The following is a 14,092-nucleotide window of genomic DNA, read 5'->3' on the forward strand; positions in this document are numbered from 1 at the left end:
CGCATATGTCAGCCTGTAACCCATGCACTGTACTTCATAAAGTTTCAACAAATAAACAGATGCTAATCACACAGCTATGGGTTGAGGAAAATGTCTAAACTTGCCTTGCAAGAAGGTTACATGCTTTAAAAGCTTTGCTCAATCAAAGGAGATGAAAGCTAATGCGCATGAAAGCCCCCGAGGACACTCTTAGTGAGAACTACTGAGCTGCAAGCTGCCAAATATATCAGTAAAAATCATAAAATTAAAAATGCCAAACCGCTTATTCAACCCGTGACGAACATGATAATATTGGTATCTGTTTTTATGACTTTATCACATCTGAAAACAAAATTTTTCAAATTCTTTCAGTGTTTTTTTTTTCTCCCGAGGAGATGAGCAGAGTCACAGCACTTGGACTCAAACAACTTAACTTTAACTTAATTTGCCTGCTTATGAAAGTTTGGGTCTTGTGACTGCTTTTTGTATAATGACTGTCCCAACAGTTTGAACCCAAGACTCGCACCTCGTCATCCAGGTTGCTGTTCTCCTGTATGACTCTGATCCAGGCCAGCATGTCTTCCCGGTCCTCAGCCTGGAACAGGTACTCGCAGTCCGACGTGGTCAGCCTCAGGACGTTCTTCCGCTTCGTGTCGCTGTAGGAGATGTCAATCAGGCAGGACTTGATGCTGATCGGCAGCGGCTCATCCACTGCTTGGCAGTTGGCGTGTGCTTGGCCCTCCTTTTTGTCTTTGTATAGGCAGAGGTAGTTTCCTCTCAACACGGCGTACATCTGTTTCCACGGCCGCATGCCGCCTCCGACACGCTACATAAAACACGTCATGAAGAAGAGAATAGTTTACAAAGCAAAACAGCAGGAATTCAACCAATCTTAAAAGCACTACTATTGCTTTATAATCACGGTGTTGTGGACAATATGAGACAAGAAAATCTAAACTGCTCAAGCAAGTAAAACAAACAGCAGAGGAAATATAGATAAGATATCATCAAGAAGGAGCTGTTATGGTTAATAACCCAAATTTCGAGCAGGTCAATGGATATAAAAGTGTGTGAGGCATGATTTCTGTGGCACTGTGTGGGTTTTAAACAGAGACGGTGCACACCTTGGCCTTTTCTGTATGAAGCTGCTTAAAATGCAGCAATCCCTCCTTGGTGGCGTCACAGAAGACGTCTGATGAGGAATCTCTCCTTGACCCTGAATCATCCGATGACCTGTCCACAGCCTGAAACGGAGACGAAACCAATGCAAACGCATGAAAGCCCGAAAGGTTTTCAAGTGCAAGACGAGGCGAAAGTGCACCAGTGATATACAGTAAATTAAAAACTCCTTTTAAATGAATCATTTACAAAAGCAGCATGACGCAACTCCCACGGCTCTCCCAGTTTCCACAATATATTCACATTACGGTGAGAGACGTTTATAATGTGGGTGTGAAACAAAGGTTGCATAAATATCTGAGCAGGAAACGCTGATAAAACAAAGAGCCGACAGTGAGCTCATAAAAAAAAAAACTTACCTTCATAAGACTTTTCAGACCAGGTATCAAGGACCGCCTAGACAGAAATGGAAAAAAATGTGAGGGCAGCAGAAAGTATGAGATGTGTGTGAGAATAAGCGTTTAAAACTACATCAAATAATAAAACCTGCTTCAGTGGGATTGGTTCAAACAAAATGTGCTCGTTCTCTTTGGTTTTGGAGTAAAACAGAACCAAAACAACCTCTGACTTTACTGCTTAGGAAAGACAACACCCTCTCTTTCTTGAGAGTGTAAAAGCAAAATTGATCAGTCACAGGAGTAAGGTACCCATAAATCCATCCACTGCCAATAAGCTTTCCAGAAATGTGACCTAACAAGTGATCAGTAAATTGTTAAAACTCTGCACACAGCTGATGGACCCGCATCGGAGTTAAACCCAGAGGTATGTTTCGCTTTTTGTGCAGCGCCATGTTTTTACTACTAAACTGTAAATAATCTACTAAAACCTGCCTTTGTTTGTCCTGTTTTTTTTAAATACAAGACTGATAGTGGCTGTTTTCACAAGTTTTTACATGCACTGTTGTGAGAGCATCTTACCCTTTGCCTTCTTCCCGGTAGTTATCGAGGCCTTCATCGCACGACTTGGAGCGCTCAGTTTTAGAACCAGAATCTGACTCAATAATTGTGAGACGGAGAGAATCTATTAAAAGAGGGTCACATAATTATTTGAAACTGTCCCTTTCTGCGCCAAATTCAGCAGCTGACTAACCCTTTGATATGGAAAACACACCTTGGTCATGTGACAGCTGGCGGCGAATGAGAGGGGACGGAGAAGGGGGGCTGGCTGGGATGGTGGTGATGATGGGAGTTCCAGATATCACGGCTGAGGCGGGGATGTGCGCACTCTCCAGGTCGATGCTCGGACTGGACGGTTCATCTGAGGACAGAAAAGAGGAAACTGAGTTCAGCAAGGCAAGAAAATCATAAAACACTCCCCTGAACATGAAGTATAATAGTCAGAATATATCCGCTAAAAGCTTAAACATACTTAAAAAAGGATCACATGAACACTCAGGCTGGTTTTAAAACATTTCTTAAACAAACTGTAGTAAAATTACAACATGTTAACTAGGTTTTTACCCAAATATTCAACTTTTCATATATTTGACTATTTCACTGGGTGGATCCCTCGGGTTGGTTGCTTGGCTACAGAGTGTCTAACATAAGGACCAGGCTGGCTTTGGAAAACGTAAAATGCGAGCATAAATGTTGGACTTTTAATTGCATTTCTAAGTTTCACAGCTTTTTCTACTAATAAAGATCTCCCCCATTTAAATTCATGCTACACCAAAATAATTAAGTTACAGATTTCTGTAGTTTTACACATTTAATTCTTAAAATGTAAGCTCAAAGAGTGCCGCTGACAGGAGGCTTTTATACAGGTAGCACAACACCTGATCCAGAACTGTAATTAGGATTGGCTTTAAACAACGTGAAAAACTGTGTGCATGTAACCAAAGTAAATGTGCAAACGTATCGTAGCAGTCGTAACCAGATTCCTACTAGCGCCCTGTGCATGGGGCTTGTATTGTAGGCAGCCTGGTAGCTCACCTGGTAGAGCAGATGGTCAGAACCTGCATGCAAAACGGTCACTGGCCAGTTTTGCATAGAGTCAAACTTGCAAAGAAGTCATTAGTAATTCTAGTTTTTCACTGAAGTCCATCTCTTATAAATTATGCAAAGATTCAGTGAAAGTTGTATTTAAATTAGGAACTTCATCATAGATTTTCACTAAGTTTATAATAAGATTTTAAAAGATTTTTTAAAATCACTATTATATTAGGGTAAGAAGTAAAGAAGAACATTTGTGAAACTAATATGAATAAAAGTCAATAATTTATACAGCATAAGAAAAAACATCAAAGACAAAAATCATCATGAAGTTAATAAACTACTGTGACTCAATCAGGCTTGTCACAAATGGCAGGCACATCTATGAGTACAGACACAGGCCACTTATTGTTATGAAGCAGCCTGAGCCCGAGGCTCAGAGAAGACAGACATGGTGATGATTCAGGAAGACCTGACAACAAATCAATGATTACATTAAGTCCTCAAAAGTTCACAATTCAGTTTCAAACTGTTCAAGTCAAAAACATGAGGCTCTTCCAGTGTATGACAGAGGTTGCACAACCACAGGAAAGTGAATACCATTAATGGTACACGGCCATAAAGTGTACAGATAAGCTGACGCTGTCACTTAAAGGGAAGAGAGCTGTGACAAACCAACAATTCCAACCATGGCATAATCATGATCCAAATATGTATTTTCCTAACACAGTTAATCTGCTGGAGATGCTAATCATACCACATCTTTGAAATGTATTCAACTTAACTCAATAGGAGCCATAATACTGCAAATTAGAGCAACATTAACCAAGGTCTACGTCATGTCTGCTGTCTCAACTTGAATAAACATTGCAGCAAACCGCAATAAAAAGCAGCGATAAGACGTATGGAGAGAAGACTACATGATGCAGACAGAGACTCAGTCAGTCAGTCAGCTGATAAGCACTTCAGTCCAGATAAGCTGCTACAACCCCTTTCCTTTAAATACACAGATGCAGTACAGTCAGCTTGCATTATATCATCACAGGCGAGACTGTGTCATAATGAGTGATATGCAATATCTGCAAAGCGGCAAACCCTAAAAACAAATTAGGAGACCGGTACAGCGAACAAGTAGTTGCAGAAATGAATCTTATCAGCGAATATGGTGATGAAGAAAGTAGGGCGAGACCACACCGCGGATATTGTTACTGAAAGCTCTCTTTATAATAGTGCAGAGCACAAGTAAATGGTTCAACCAGAGACTTCAAACTTGTCAGGTCATTGTGGCACACCTGAAGGAAAGAATACCTTTTTCAAATTCTTACAAATTCATCTCCAGAAACGTAACTGTCGCTGTTATTTAACTTGAAAAGTGCCCTGACTACAAAAGACAAATAGCTAAAAAGAACAACAGCGAAAAGATCTAAAAGACACAATTTCCTTGCAAACTGTTTACTTTCAGTGGTGCCATTTAACGTGAAACATGTGCTCATTGTAGGGTACAGATTCCTGCTGTGAAACCTCTCTTTCCTCAAACCGCAAAGACATCTCCCATGACACTGCAAACCTCATTTCTGCAAGCAAGCCAGATGCCCATTTGCTTTAATCACTTGTTTATATACCTCTAACTCTGTTTCTGGGAAGATGGTGGCAGCCAGCGAGTTTTAACACGTACAATTACAATTTATTTATTTCACTTTCATACATCAAGACTGATTTGGCTTTAAGCAGGAGAACATGCACCTATCCACATCTAGACAACATGTTTGGTGTCTTTTTGTTTCTGGTCAATATAGTAAATACAAGTGTACGTCGTTTCTGTGGGTACAATAAAGTTCTCATAAAACATCTCTACAGATATGACTTTCATATGGTTTTATTTGTGTTCCGTGTGGAAAATAACAGCATAAACTCATTAACCTTCCAGATCTGTTCCAATATATTTACCAAAATCGTTAGAATATAGGCACACTACATAAAAGCAAATGGTGACTCCAATTCAGTCAGAACCACTGTAGTGAAAAAGCCTGTTACTGTATTTCAGTCTGCAGTAATTCATATTATGCTTCAATCACAACTGAAGTACAAATAAGCCTCTACCGCCTTGTGACTAGGAAAAATCGGTGGTTGCCTGGTAACTGCATCGAATTTTTCTGCTGTCACACACCGATGGCAAGCGATTGGGTCACCACTAATGACTGCAAAGCAATTGGACAGGTTGCCTGATGGGAGGCAACCTGTCTCCAAATAATTGCAGCACAGCTTGGACCGACTGCAATCACTCATAGACAGACTGTCACAGGCTTACTAATAGCTAATTTATTGATGCAGACAGATTGCCAACACAGCAATCAATTTACAGCAAAATACATTTCTGTTTAATGTAAATTTCTCTGCATGCACACAATTTTGGATTTTCACCAATTTCTCACAGCTAATCACTAATTATCACAAATAGATTGCACGTTAATGCCAACTTGACCCCAAATTGACTGACAGCTGACTGACTCCACCTTATTGCCGTTTAATTGCCATTGTTGATGCACCAAAGTTGCTTGGAAGACAACAGCTGACTTCCAAGCAACTAGCTCAAAGTCAACAAGATGCCATGTTCATTGCACATGCTGTGGTCTCCAAACATTAGGCAGTATTGCTCTTTTCTGGGGGGTCCCTACCTTCCCGTGGTAGGTAGCACTGTTGTTATCAAGTAACAGGACTGCAAACTGAGCTCAACTTTTTGACTTGTCAGCAATAAAGCTAGTATTTTAAATGAGGCTCATTTCTTCCTCTGAATCTTGGAAATATGTTGTAGTTCTGATTTTCAAAATAAATGCTTGGACTTCAAAGTACAGAATTCACAAACACAAAGTGGATCTAACAAGTAAATACACTGGAGTCTGGGACAAGTCTGCTGTTGCTTGGAGTAATTTAAAGTGAGAGGAAATGGGATAAATAAACAAACTACCCTCCAACTTTCATAGCAAGATAGAATGAATTTACACACTGCCATCAGTTTCTGTAGATTTAAACAGAGGGGATCCAACTAACCTAGATCTTGTCCAAAGTTATTACATGTGGATTTTTTATGTTTTGGCACTCATCCATGAGGGACTCTGGGAAAATCAATGCAAGAAGAAAGAGTCCAGCATGCAGGCTCCAGATGCTTCACATCAAGTAAATAACACGTAAATAGTAAATTAATGAGCTTCAAAGTTACTTGTTGGTTGATTTTGTTATCTTTGGGTAAAAACCACGCTAAACCTCTTTCCATCCTCTATTCTCAGCTAAACTAACTCCATGCTGTTGCTTAATATACAGCAGACTGCCATGAGAGTATAAGCAATATCACACTGCCGTCTCATAACATGATAAAAAAAACAACCCCAGATTGTTCTGATTTAAGGCACATTACTGCTATAGCACCAAGATCTCCATCTAATCTTGATCGAAATGCTGTGAACGAGACCATGAGATGTGAGGGCTGCCTCTGTGAAGTGCTGCTGGAAGAGGATGTGATTAATCCCTGCAGGTTCTAGGACACCAGACAGACACAAGAGCTGCTCTCATTGGATGGTAATGAGTCATCAATGAAGACACAACTGAGGATGCAAGGTCGAGTTCAAGCTTGTCAGCCTCTAGAGTTGTACGAGATTTGGAAAGACAGAAGATGCTTCAAACATTACTCAATAATGTCATTCTATAAACACCTCAACGTGTAAATGCAGCTCTCAGCTTCAGTTCATGAGGAAAAACACAGAAAAAAAAGAATCATCAGAAACATGAGCAGACGTGACATATCGCATGTTTTTCTAGTAGTGTATGTTACATTCTGTTCCCTGCAAAAGAAATACATGAAATAAAATAAACTTTTGGCAGGCAGATAATGTACAGCAGTTGTTCCACTTATTGTTTGGAAGCTTACAATGAAATGTAATTGAAGCAGATTGCTGCAGGAATGCTCTCATTTCTCCGCTATGTCATAGTCCATTAGGACGATACGCTTAGGTTTCTTTCTCTGTGCAACACTGGTGGAAATATGAGATGTTTCAGGGAGTGTGTGTGCGTTTATTGACTTGGAAAGCAGCTCTGTGAGTGCGTACGTGTGCATAGTGTGCACCCTGTGTACTTTTTCTGTGCTGCCCTTTCGGATGCCGAAGGATTGTCTGAATATGTCATGCTTACTGGCAGTACCGTGTCACGTTGTCCCAAGTTCAAAATGCTGAACACAAACATTGCTTAACAGCAGCAAAACTTTTTAAAAATTTAAATTTCTACACTGAACAGTGTCCTTTAAAAGGCAGTTTACCACCAAAACACAGGTTAACTGGATTCATTCTTATTCACACTGAGCAAACCTTGCAGGGAATTCCCCCACCTGATTATGCAATAGTATAGCCATGATGACATTTAGACACAATGTATTTCATTGTAGCAGCAAAAGTGGGGCAACAACGGACAAGCTTAAAGTTGATTTTTAATGCATTTTTCTGATGAAATGCTACAGAAACAGGAAGTTCAGACTAATTTTTTATTATAATTATTTGGCTTCCATGGTTTTTGGTTATGGTGATTTTTATTTCCTTTAAACAGGAAGATACTGAAGGCGTGTCTGCATTTTTGTCCTCAGGCAACCAACAGTGGAGAATATCACTCTCACCACCTTAAACTGTGGATTTTGAGATGGGAGTGTCATGTGGAAGGAAAATATGTTTCTCACTTTTCATTTGATATCACTTTAAACTTGGGTTTCTAACTGCTAAATATGGAAATTACATGTGAATTAATTATGAATTAATTACTCTTTTTTTAACATTTAATAAATTACAAACATAACCAAAACATGCATGAGAAGGTATCACTGGGTATTATAGATTTTTAAAAAGATTTTATAAAAACCCAAGGAACCCCTGAAATATAGCTATGAGCAAACCAGAGTGTGAACTCAACAGCCCATTACTGCATGATCATTTCACCTACAGAGAATTAAATATGTCATATGTCTTCATCTATTGATCTATAAGAGTGTGTTAAACTACTGATTGTATTTTTACTGTGAAGTTCTGCCTGTCCTGCAAGATTAATGCCCATTGTCATGCATGGCTAACAGTAGCATTCAACTTTTCGATACAAAGCCTTTTATCTAGACTCAGTATTTACACATATATTATTTCAACACTGAAGCATGTCAGTATTTATTTTATGTAAAACCTCTTTTTATTTAAAAATGAACTTGATCATTTATGACAATTAATTTTAGTCACTTAAGTCAAAAGAAGACAGTTCTTCGCATCCCCAGTTATTTATATTTGGTGGCATGGCTCTAGTCTTTCACCTTTCCATCTTTCCTTGATGCATTCATATGTTGAAAACCTAAGACGGGAGAGTAGCAGCAAGGTCCTCGTATAAAAAGGAGCAGGCATCAATGACCACAGACATTATTTAAGTTAGACACAGCATAAATTGAAGAGGTGGGCAGCAAAGCGGCTTGCAGATGAACAGCAGCGGTAAAGCAGCTTATATAGCTTATATAGCTCACCCTATGTAAAATCAGCCAAATCATTAGCTGATGTGAACTCACACTAAGATCATTTGATCTGTCTATACTAATACTATGCTAAACTCTATGCGTAATGCCAACAGGTGCCAACAACCATCCTCAAATTAACTGCAGTCTGAATTTTCTGCTTCCAAGTTCTGAATGGGGAAATACAGTTTTACCTAATAAGTAGACATGAAAGCAAGATTGTGCCTGATGATTTGATGGCAGCTTTCTGATAGTTGAAGCTTAAAATGAATTCCAGCAGTACTTTAACAAAACAGACTGTTCTTGTGTCAAATTTGTTGCTATAGAAAGAACATATAAAGATAAGGAGGTCTTACCTATGAAGGGGATTGAATCCAGAGAGTCATCCAAGTTGTTGGATCCGGACTTTTGCCGTGTGTCTCCCAGCCTTCTCAGATGCATCTCCCTGTAGCTGTCACTAGACGTCCAGCACATCGCTGCATCTGCAGAGCCTGCTTTCACTAAGTGTGGTGACTTATGAGTCACTCCTCTCTGGTTGTCGTTAACAGCTATTACATAGGACGGAGGGCGAACATGAGCAGTTCCAGAGTTTTTGTCCCTTCTGAGGACCACAACGGTAGCATCAGGTCCTTCAACACCTTCTGCAAGACTGCCGTTAGTCCATACAAGAGAATTAGTGGAACTAGAGGTTTCTTTGACCTTTGGCTTTTGGGTGACAGCTCCATTACTGGTAGAAGCACTGCCAGCACTTTGTAGTTGTCTCTGCGTGGGCAGTTTAGACAAAGGACCAGAGCAAGAGGAGGATCTGGCTGCTAGCCCCGCCTCTGACCTGCTCTCTATTTTCAGACTGTCAGCCCTGGACCTGAGCTGCAGGTGCAGAGGGGAGGAGTAGCCCATATGGTTGCCCATGATGTTAGCTCTTTGGTCTTTTAGAGGGTCCATGGGTTTAGTGGAAGGTATAGCAGGTGAGGCGTCTGAAATGGCATTTTTGACAGGCAGACGTGACGGCCTCATTATGATGCCATCTGTCCTCGATGGTAGTGCAGAATCTGTTGTACCTTTAGTAAACACAGGAGCTGCTAGAGGCGAGTTGGAAAATCCCTGTCCTTCTTCCTCTTGTCCAGTGAGACTCCTGTTTAGATGAGGTAAAGCCCTCAACTCAGATCCCTGCCTGCTAGCCCTGGCTTCCTCTCCCTGACCCAGCTGAAGCCTGTCCTCCACTCCCAACCTGTCTCCAGAGAGACGCCCACCTAGCTCTCCGGGATGCTGACCCAGGTAATCACAAGACCGAGCACGAGGTTTGGTGACTCCTGTTGGGGTTGAGAAAGGCAGAGCATCCTGTGAAGCGCTACGAGGCCAGTTCCTAGTTGTTATCGTCCTCTCTGCCCCGCCTCCTAGCCTCTCCTGGGAGGCGCTGCGTAAAGGAGCTGTCACTGCAGCACCTTGACTACCTGTATCCACCCCACGGTCACTGGATGCACTCCTGCGTCTAACCTGGGATTCCAGTGCCCCTCTCTGACTGGCAACGGGAGGAGATGTTGTTCGTTGCTGGGTGTAGACAGAACTAGAACTGGAAGCTGCACGCAAGGTGTCCAAGCGTTCCTGGATGGTGCGGCAGCCATAACTGTGCAGTCTTTTGGCATCAATATAGTCCTTATAGGTGGTGTAGTTTTTCCAGTCAATGTTCTGGTGAGGGGAGGTGGAGGGAGCTGTGGGAGAGGGTGAGTAGTGGTTGGCGCTGGGTGAGATGGCAGTGGAGAACGTGTCCTGCGAGGCCCGTCCAGGTGGAGATAAGGTGTCAGGATAGATTCCAGGTCTAGAAGTTGAGGAAGGGGGGTAGACTGGCATTTCTGTGGTGCGTGAGGAGGGGTACTGTAACTGAGCGCTCCCAGGGACTGAGGGAATAAGGGGTCTTGGTCGGGCCGAGCCAGAATCTGTTGTAGGACCATACCGGTTTTCCTCAGTCCTGTGGCTGGGTCCAGCCCGGGCCACCCGAGACCCCCTCTCGATCTGATCAGGGGGCACTGTCCTCACATTGTCATTACAGACACACACCACTGTCTGAGACTTTGACGTCTGCTGGGGAGGAGAAGGAGGAACAGGAATTTCCACCCGATAGCTCTTCTCTGTGGCGCCCCCTCGCCTCCCTGGTCCTTGAACTGGCCCTCTGGGAGTCTCAGTGACAGTGACAGGCTCTGATGACTGAGCCATGCCTGCAGCCTTGACTTCTATCCGTGGGTAACATATGGGAGGGGGCTCAGGGATATTCTGGGCATTTCCGCTGTATGCCTCATTTCCTTTGAGGTATGCATCCTGGGAATACGCCTGCAAGAGATTATAAGAAATTATATCACTTTGGTTGCAGAGAGGTTTAAGAGCTAAACCAATCCCATCACATCCACAGAGATCAACCTAACCAGAGAACAGATATTTTAAACTCTCTTAAAGGACAAGCATGGAGTGGGAAGTGCTGTAGAGTTGACACAACAACACTTGACACAAATATAACTGGTGCAGACGCATTTCCAAAAATATCCAAGAATACAAAGAGTGGGATATCCATTTTTGCCCTGTCATCTCATTTCTCAAGCAGTATTGCTAAAGATGCATTTACAACCACATCTCATATTACACCTCCACTGCCATTTCAGCCACAATAGCATGTTCCTATAGAAATACTACATCTGCAGTACAAAAACATTGTAGCTCAAGTTACAAAACTGGAGAAGGGCTCGTAATCCACAAGTGTCATTTATTGACAGGAGTCTTTGTATGAGCTGACAAGATTATCAGAAAGTCAAACACTGCTGCATACCCACAGCAAACTGGACGTGACAGATGGGACAACTGGATTGATCCCGTCTATACCACTAAATGAATAGCACGCCATTTCTTCAAATCAAACACAGCTCTGCTCAAAGTTTCTCAATTCTTTTTCTAGGAGACGGCAAACAAATGTTGCAGCCTAAACTCCTCTGTAAAAAAAGAAACAAGTGGGAAAAGGAGGCTGCCAGAGAGGGCAATAAGTAGAGAAAGAAAGCTGGAAAATCCAGAATAAACCCTCAGAGTCTGAGTGAGGATTAATCTGGCAGGGGCTTACCCACCTTTGGTACCGAAGAGTGTGCCCTGAGGCATGAGGAGAGGGTGAACGGGGGTCTCCTCTGTCTGCCGTTGGCAGCTAACGTTACTTCTGTCAGCATGGCTTCACAATTCTACAGTCACTGAAGCCACCGAGGTACTTTCCGTGATAAAAAGTTAAAGAAAAACACTTTGTTTTGCCACAGATGGCGTCAGGAAAAAACTCCTGGCTGCATACTGAACAGACTGTATTTCCACATCCTTTCAGCACAGACGTTCTTGAGAAAATGAAAGGGAGAGAGTTGTGGCGTTGGACTTTAATCGATTGCACTCTACCTGAGGTGTCAGATTACAGCTGCATTAACAGTAACAGCACTACCTCAGCTGCCGGGTGCCTCCCTCTGAAACTACGTTCAATCCAAGAGAAGTCAATTTCCTCACCGTGGAAAGCACAGAGGGAAATTTAGAAGGTCTGTTGACAGACGATTTCAGGGCATTTGTTTATCCTTTAAACACATCTTTCCCGTCTTTCCCTTAACCTACTTATCAGGGTAAGAGAAAAACACCCTGCTCTACCTGTCCTACCACTGCAAACACAATCTCAAGACAAGGGGAGATCTTTCATAAGAGGTGAAGGAAAGTGGAAGATGAGAAGATTAGTATGATTTCCCTTCTTACCAAAGCAGTGATATCCCTGGAAAACTGCAGTCCACAGGTTAGATAAATGGAAGCAGAGAGAGAAAAAAGGAAATAAAGAGAGTAAACAGGTAAGAATAAAGAGATAAAGAGGTACCAACGATAGACTTCGGCAAAAGCTAAAAATACATCTCGCTGTAGGAAGGCTGAACAGAGGCATCACGGTCAGTCAAAGTGGAAAAATAAGAATTGAAAAGAGCGCAGCTGCCCATTTGGTGTTCGTCTTAGACCTGAATACCTTCCTGAGCCTCGTTGTTTGTCCCCATTATTTCGTCCCCTCACCTTCCTCCGCCTCCACCACACAGCACAGTCGCTGTCAGAACACACTGGCAAATATATTCTGCTGGCTTTTTCTCCTTCTACATACTCTGCATTTCTTCCCTTTGCTCTGTCACTCTCACCTGCTCACTGTGGTAACGCCCCTCCCTTGCCCTTCCTCGCCGGCTCCTGGAGCATTTCGTCGCCCTTGTGTGTTACACTCTCTCCACACTTGCCTCTTTCCTCGTCTTCCCTCTGATCTGTCAGATGCTGCACTGTCAGATTTTTTTTTTTTTTTTGCTCTTTTGGGTGAGCACCCTTACTTGCCTGATCTGCACCAGCTTCCGCCTTGTAAACAGAGCACTGAGGGGAGTCAGCTGACTGCAGCTGCACTCCCTCCGGTTAGGACTCAGTATCTCCCAAAACATATTTACTGGTACTTGTGTTGCCGCTTCAAGCTCCTTTTATCTTATGGAAACAATATTAGATCGAGTCTTCTCAATCTTGTCAATATGAGCTCCACATGAATACCAGAAATTTCATATATTTCCGTTTTATGGGATAGAATCTAATGCACAAGATCAAATATTAAATATGGAATGAGAACTATGAGCTTGTTTATTCACATTTCACTTTTATGTGGGGGCTCATTCTAGATTTTAAATAGGTCAGATTGTTGTGAACTGTACATTAAAATGGTGAAATTAACTCTGATTGTTGTTTTCCTCCATGAGGAGAAACAGCTAATTGCTTCCTTTGAATCCCTTGTGAGCTCTGATTCATTCCAAAAGGCCAAAAGCAACTTTCTGTGGCTTTTTGGTGAGCTGAGGCCAAACTAACAAGCTATGTGAGGAATTTAGCAACACGGTGGGATCTGACTCAGCTCTCTGCTTCAACGGTGATTTTCCCAAGCAGAGGTGAGAAACGTGTGGCGACTGGTTTGACACGGCTTTGCAATGTTATCGTCTGAGGTGCTCTGGACCCTGACTGATGCCGTATGCTGGTTGTTTGCGTCACTGAGCTCCTCAGGCTGATCGGTATAAACTCGCGGAGCTGCGGCACGAAACCCGGCTAGGCGGCGTTCCTATTTGCTGGTTTTACTCCTGGCTTTTTGAAAACTAGCCCACCCACATGGGACAATCAATACAAGCTTTAAGTATAAGAACAACCCTTAAGAAACATTGCATAGAGTGGGTGGTTAAACATTGACTCAACACTGGAATGATTACTAGAGTTCCTCCACAGTGGATTAATCATGTGACTACAAACTGCAGCCTGTAAATCCCTGCTAGTCTTGACTAGCTAGCCATAATCAGACGTTAACGACACATTTTTCTCATCATAAGATGTTTTCTCCTGATGCTCAAATTGATGTAAATATTTGTTTTATTTAAAAACGTAAATAAAATAATAAATTATGGTGTAATTGTCATTAATACTGTACTGT

The 14,092-nt window shown here is 42.2% G+C and overlaps 1 protein-coding gene across 6 annotated transcripts in view; it reads right to left on the reverse strand.

The window, feature by feature from the left end:
- arhgap21a (Rho GTPase activating protein 21a) overlaps positions 1 to 14,092 on the reverse strand; it is a 102,652-nt gene that overhangs the window by 12,188 nt on the left and 76,372 nt on the right. For 4 of the 6 annotated variants that reach the window (XM_085362811.1, XM_085362810.1, XM_085362807.1 and 1 more), the window contains 6 exons: positions 8,970 to 10,938; positions 2,269 to 2,415; positions 2,076 to 2,178; positions 1,518 to 1,554; positions 1,104 to 1,223; positions 506 to 805 (listed from right to left, as the gene is read on the reverse strand). In XM_085362811.1, the coding sequence (XP_085218937.1) occupies positions 506 to 805; positions 1,104 to 1,223; positions 1,518 to 1,554; positions 2,076 to 2,178; positions 2,269 to 2,415; positions 8,970 to 10,938 (2,676 nt within the window). The remainder of the gene's footprint in view (positions 1 to 505; positions 806 to 1,103; positions 1,224 to 1,517; positions 1,555 to 2,075; positions 2,179 to 2,268; positions 2,416 to 8,969; positions 10,939 to 14,092) is intronic. The other 2 variants (XM_085362808.1, XM_085362806.1) reach the window with 1 other exon arrangement.

Source organism: Diplotaxodon limnothrissa, linkage group LG9, assembly GCF_057381915.1.
Source record: "Diplotaxodon limnothrissa isolate DT_005_m linkage group LG9, D_limnothrissa_male_GT1.1, whole genome shotgun sequence".
Lineage (NCBI taxonomy): Eukaryota > Metazoa > Chordata > Actinopteri > Cichliformes > Cichlidae > Diplotaxodon > Diplotaxodon limnothrissa.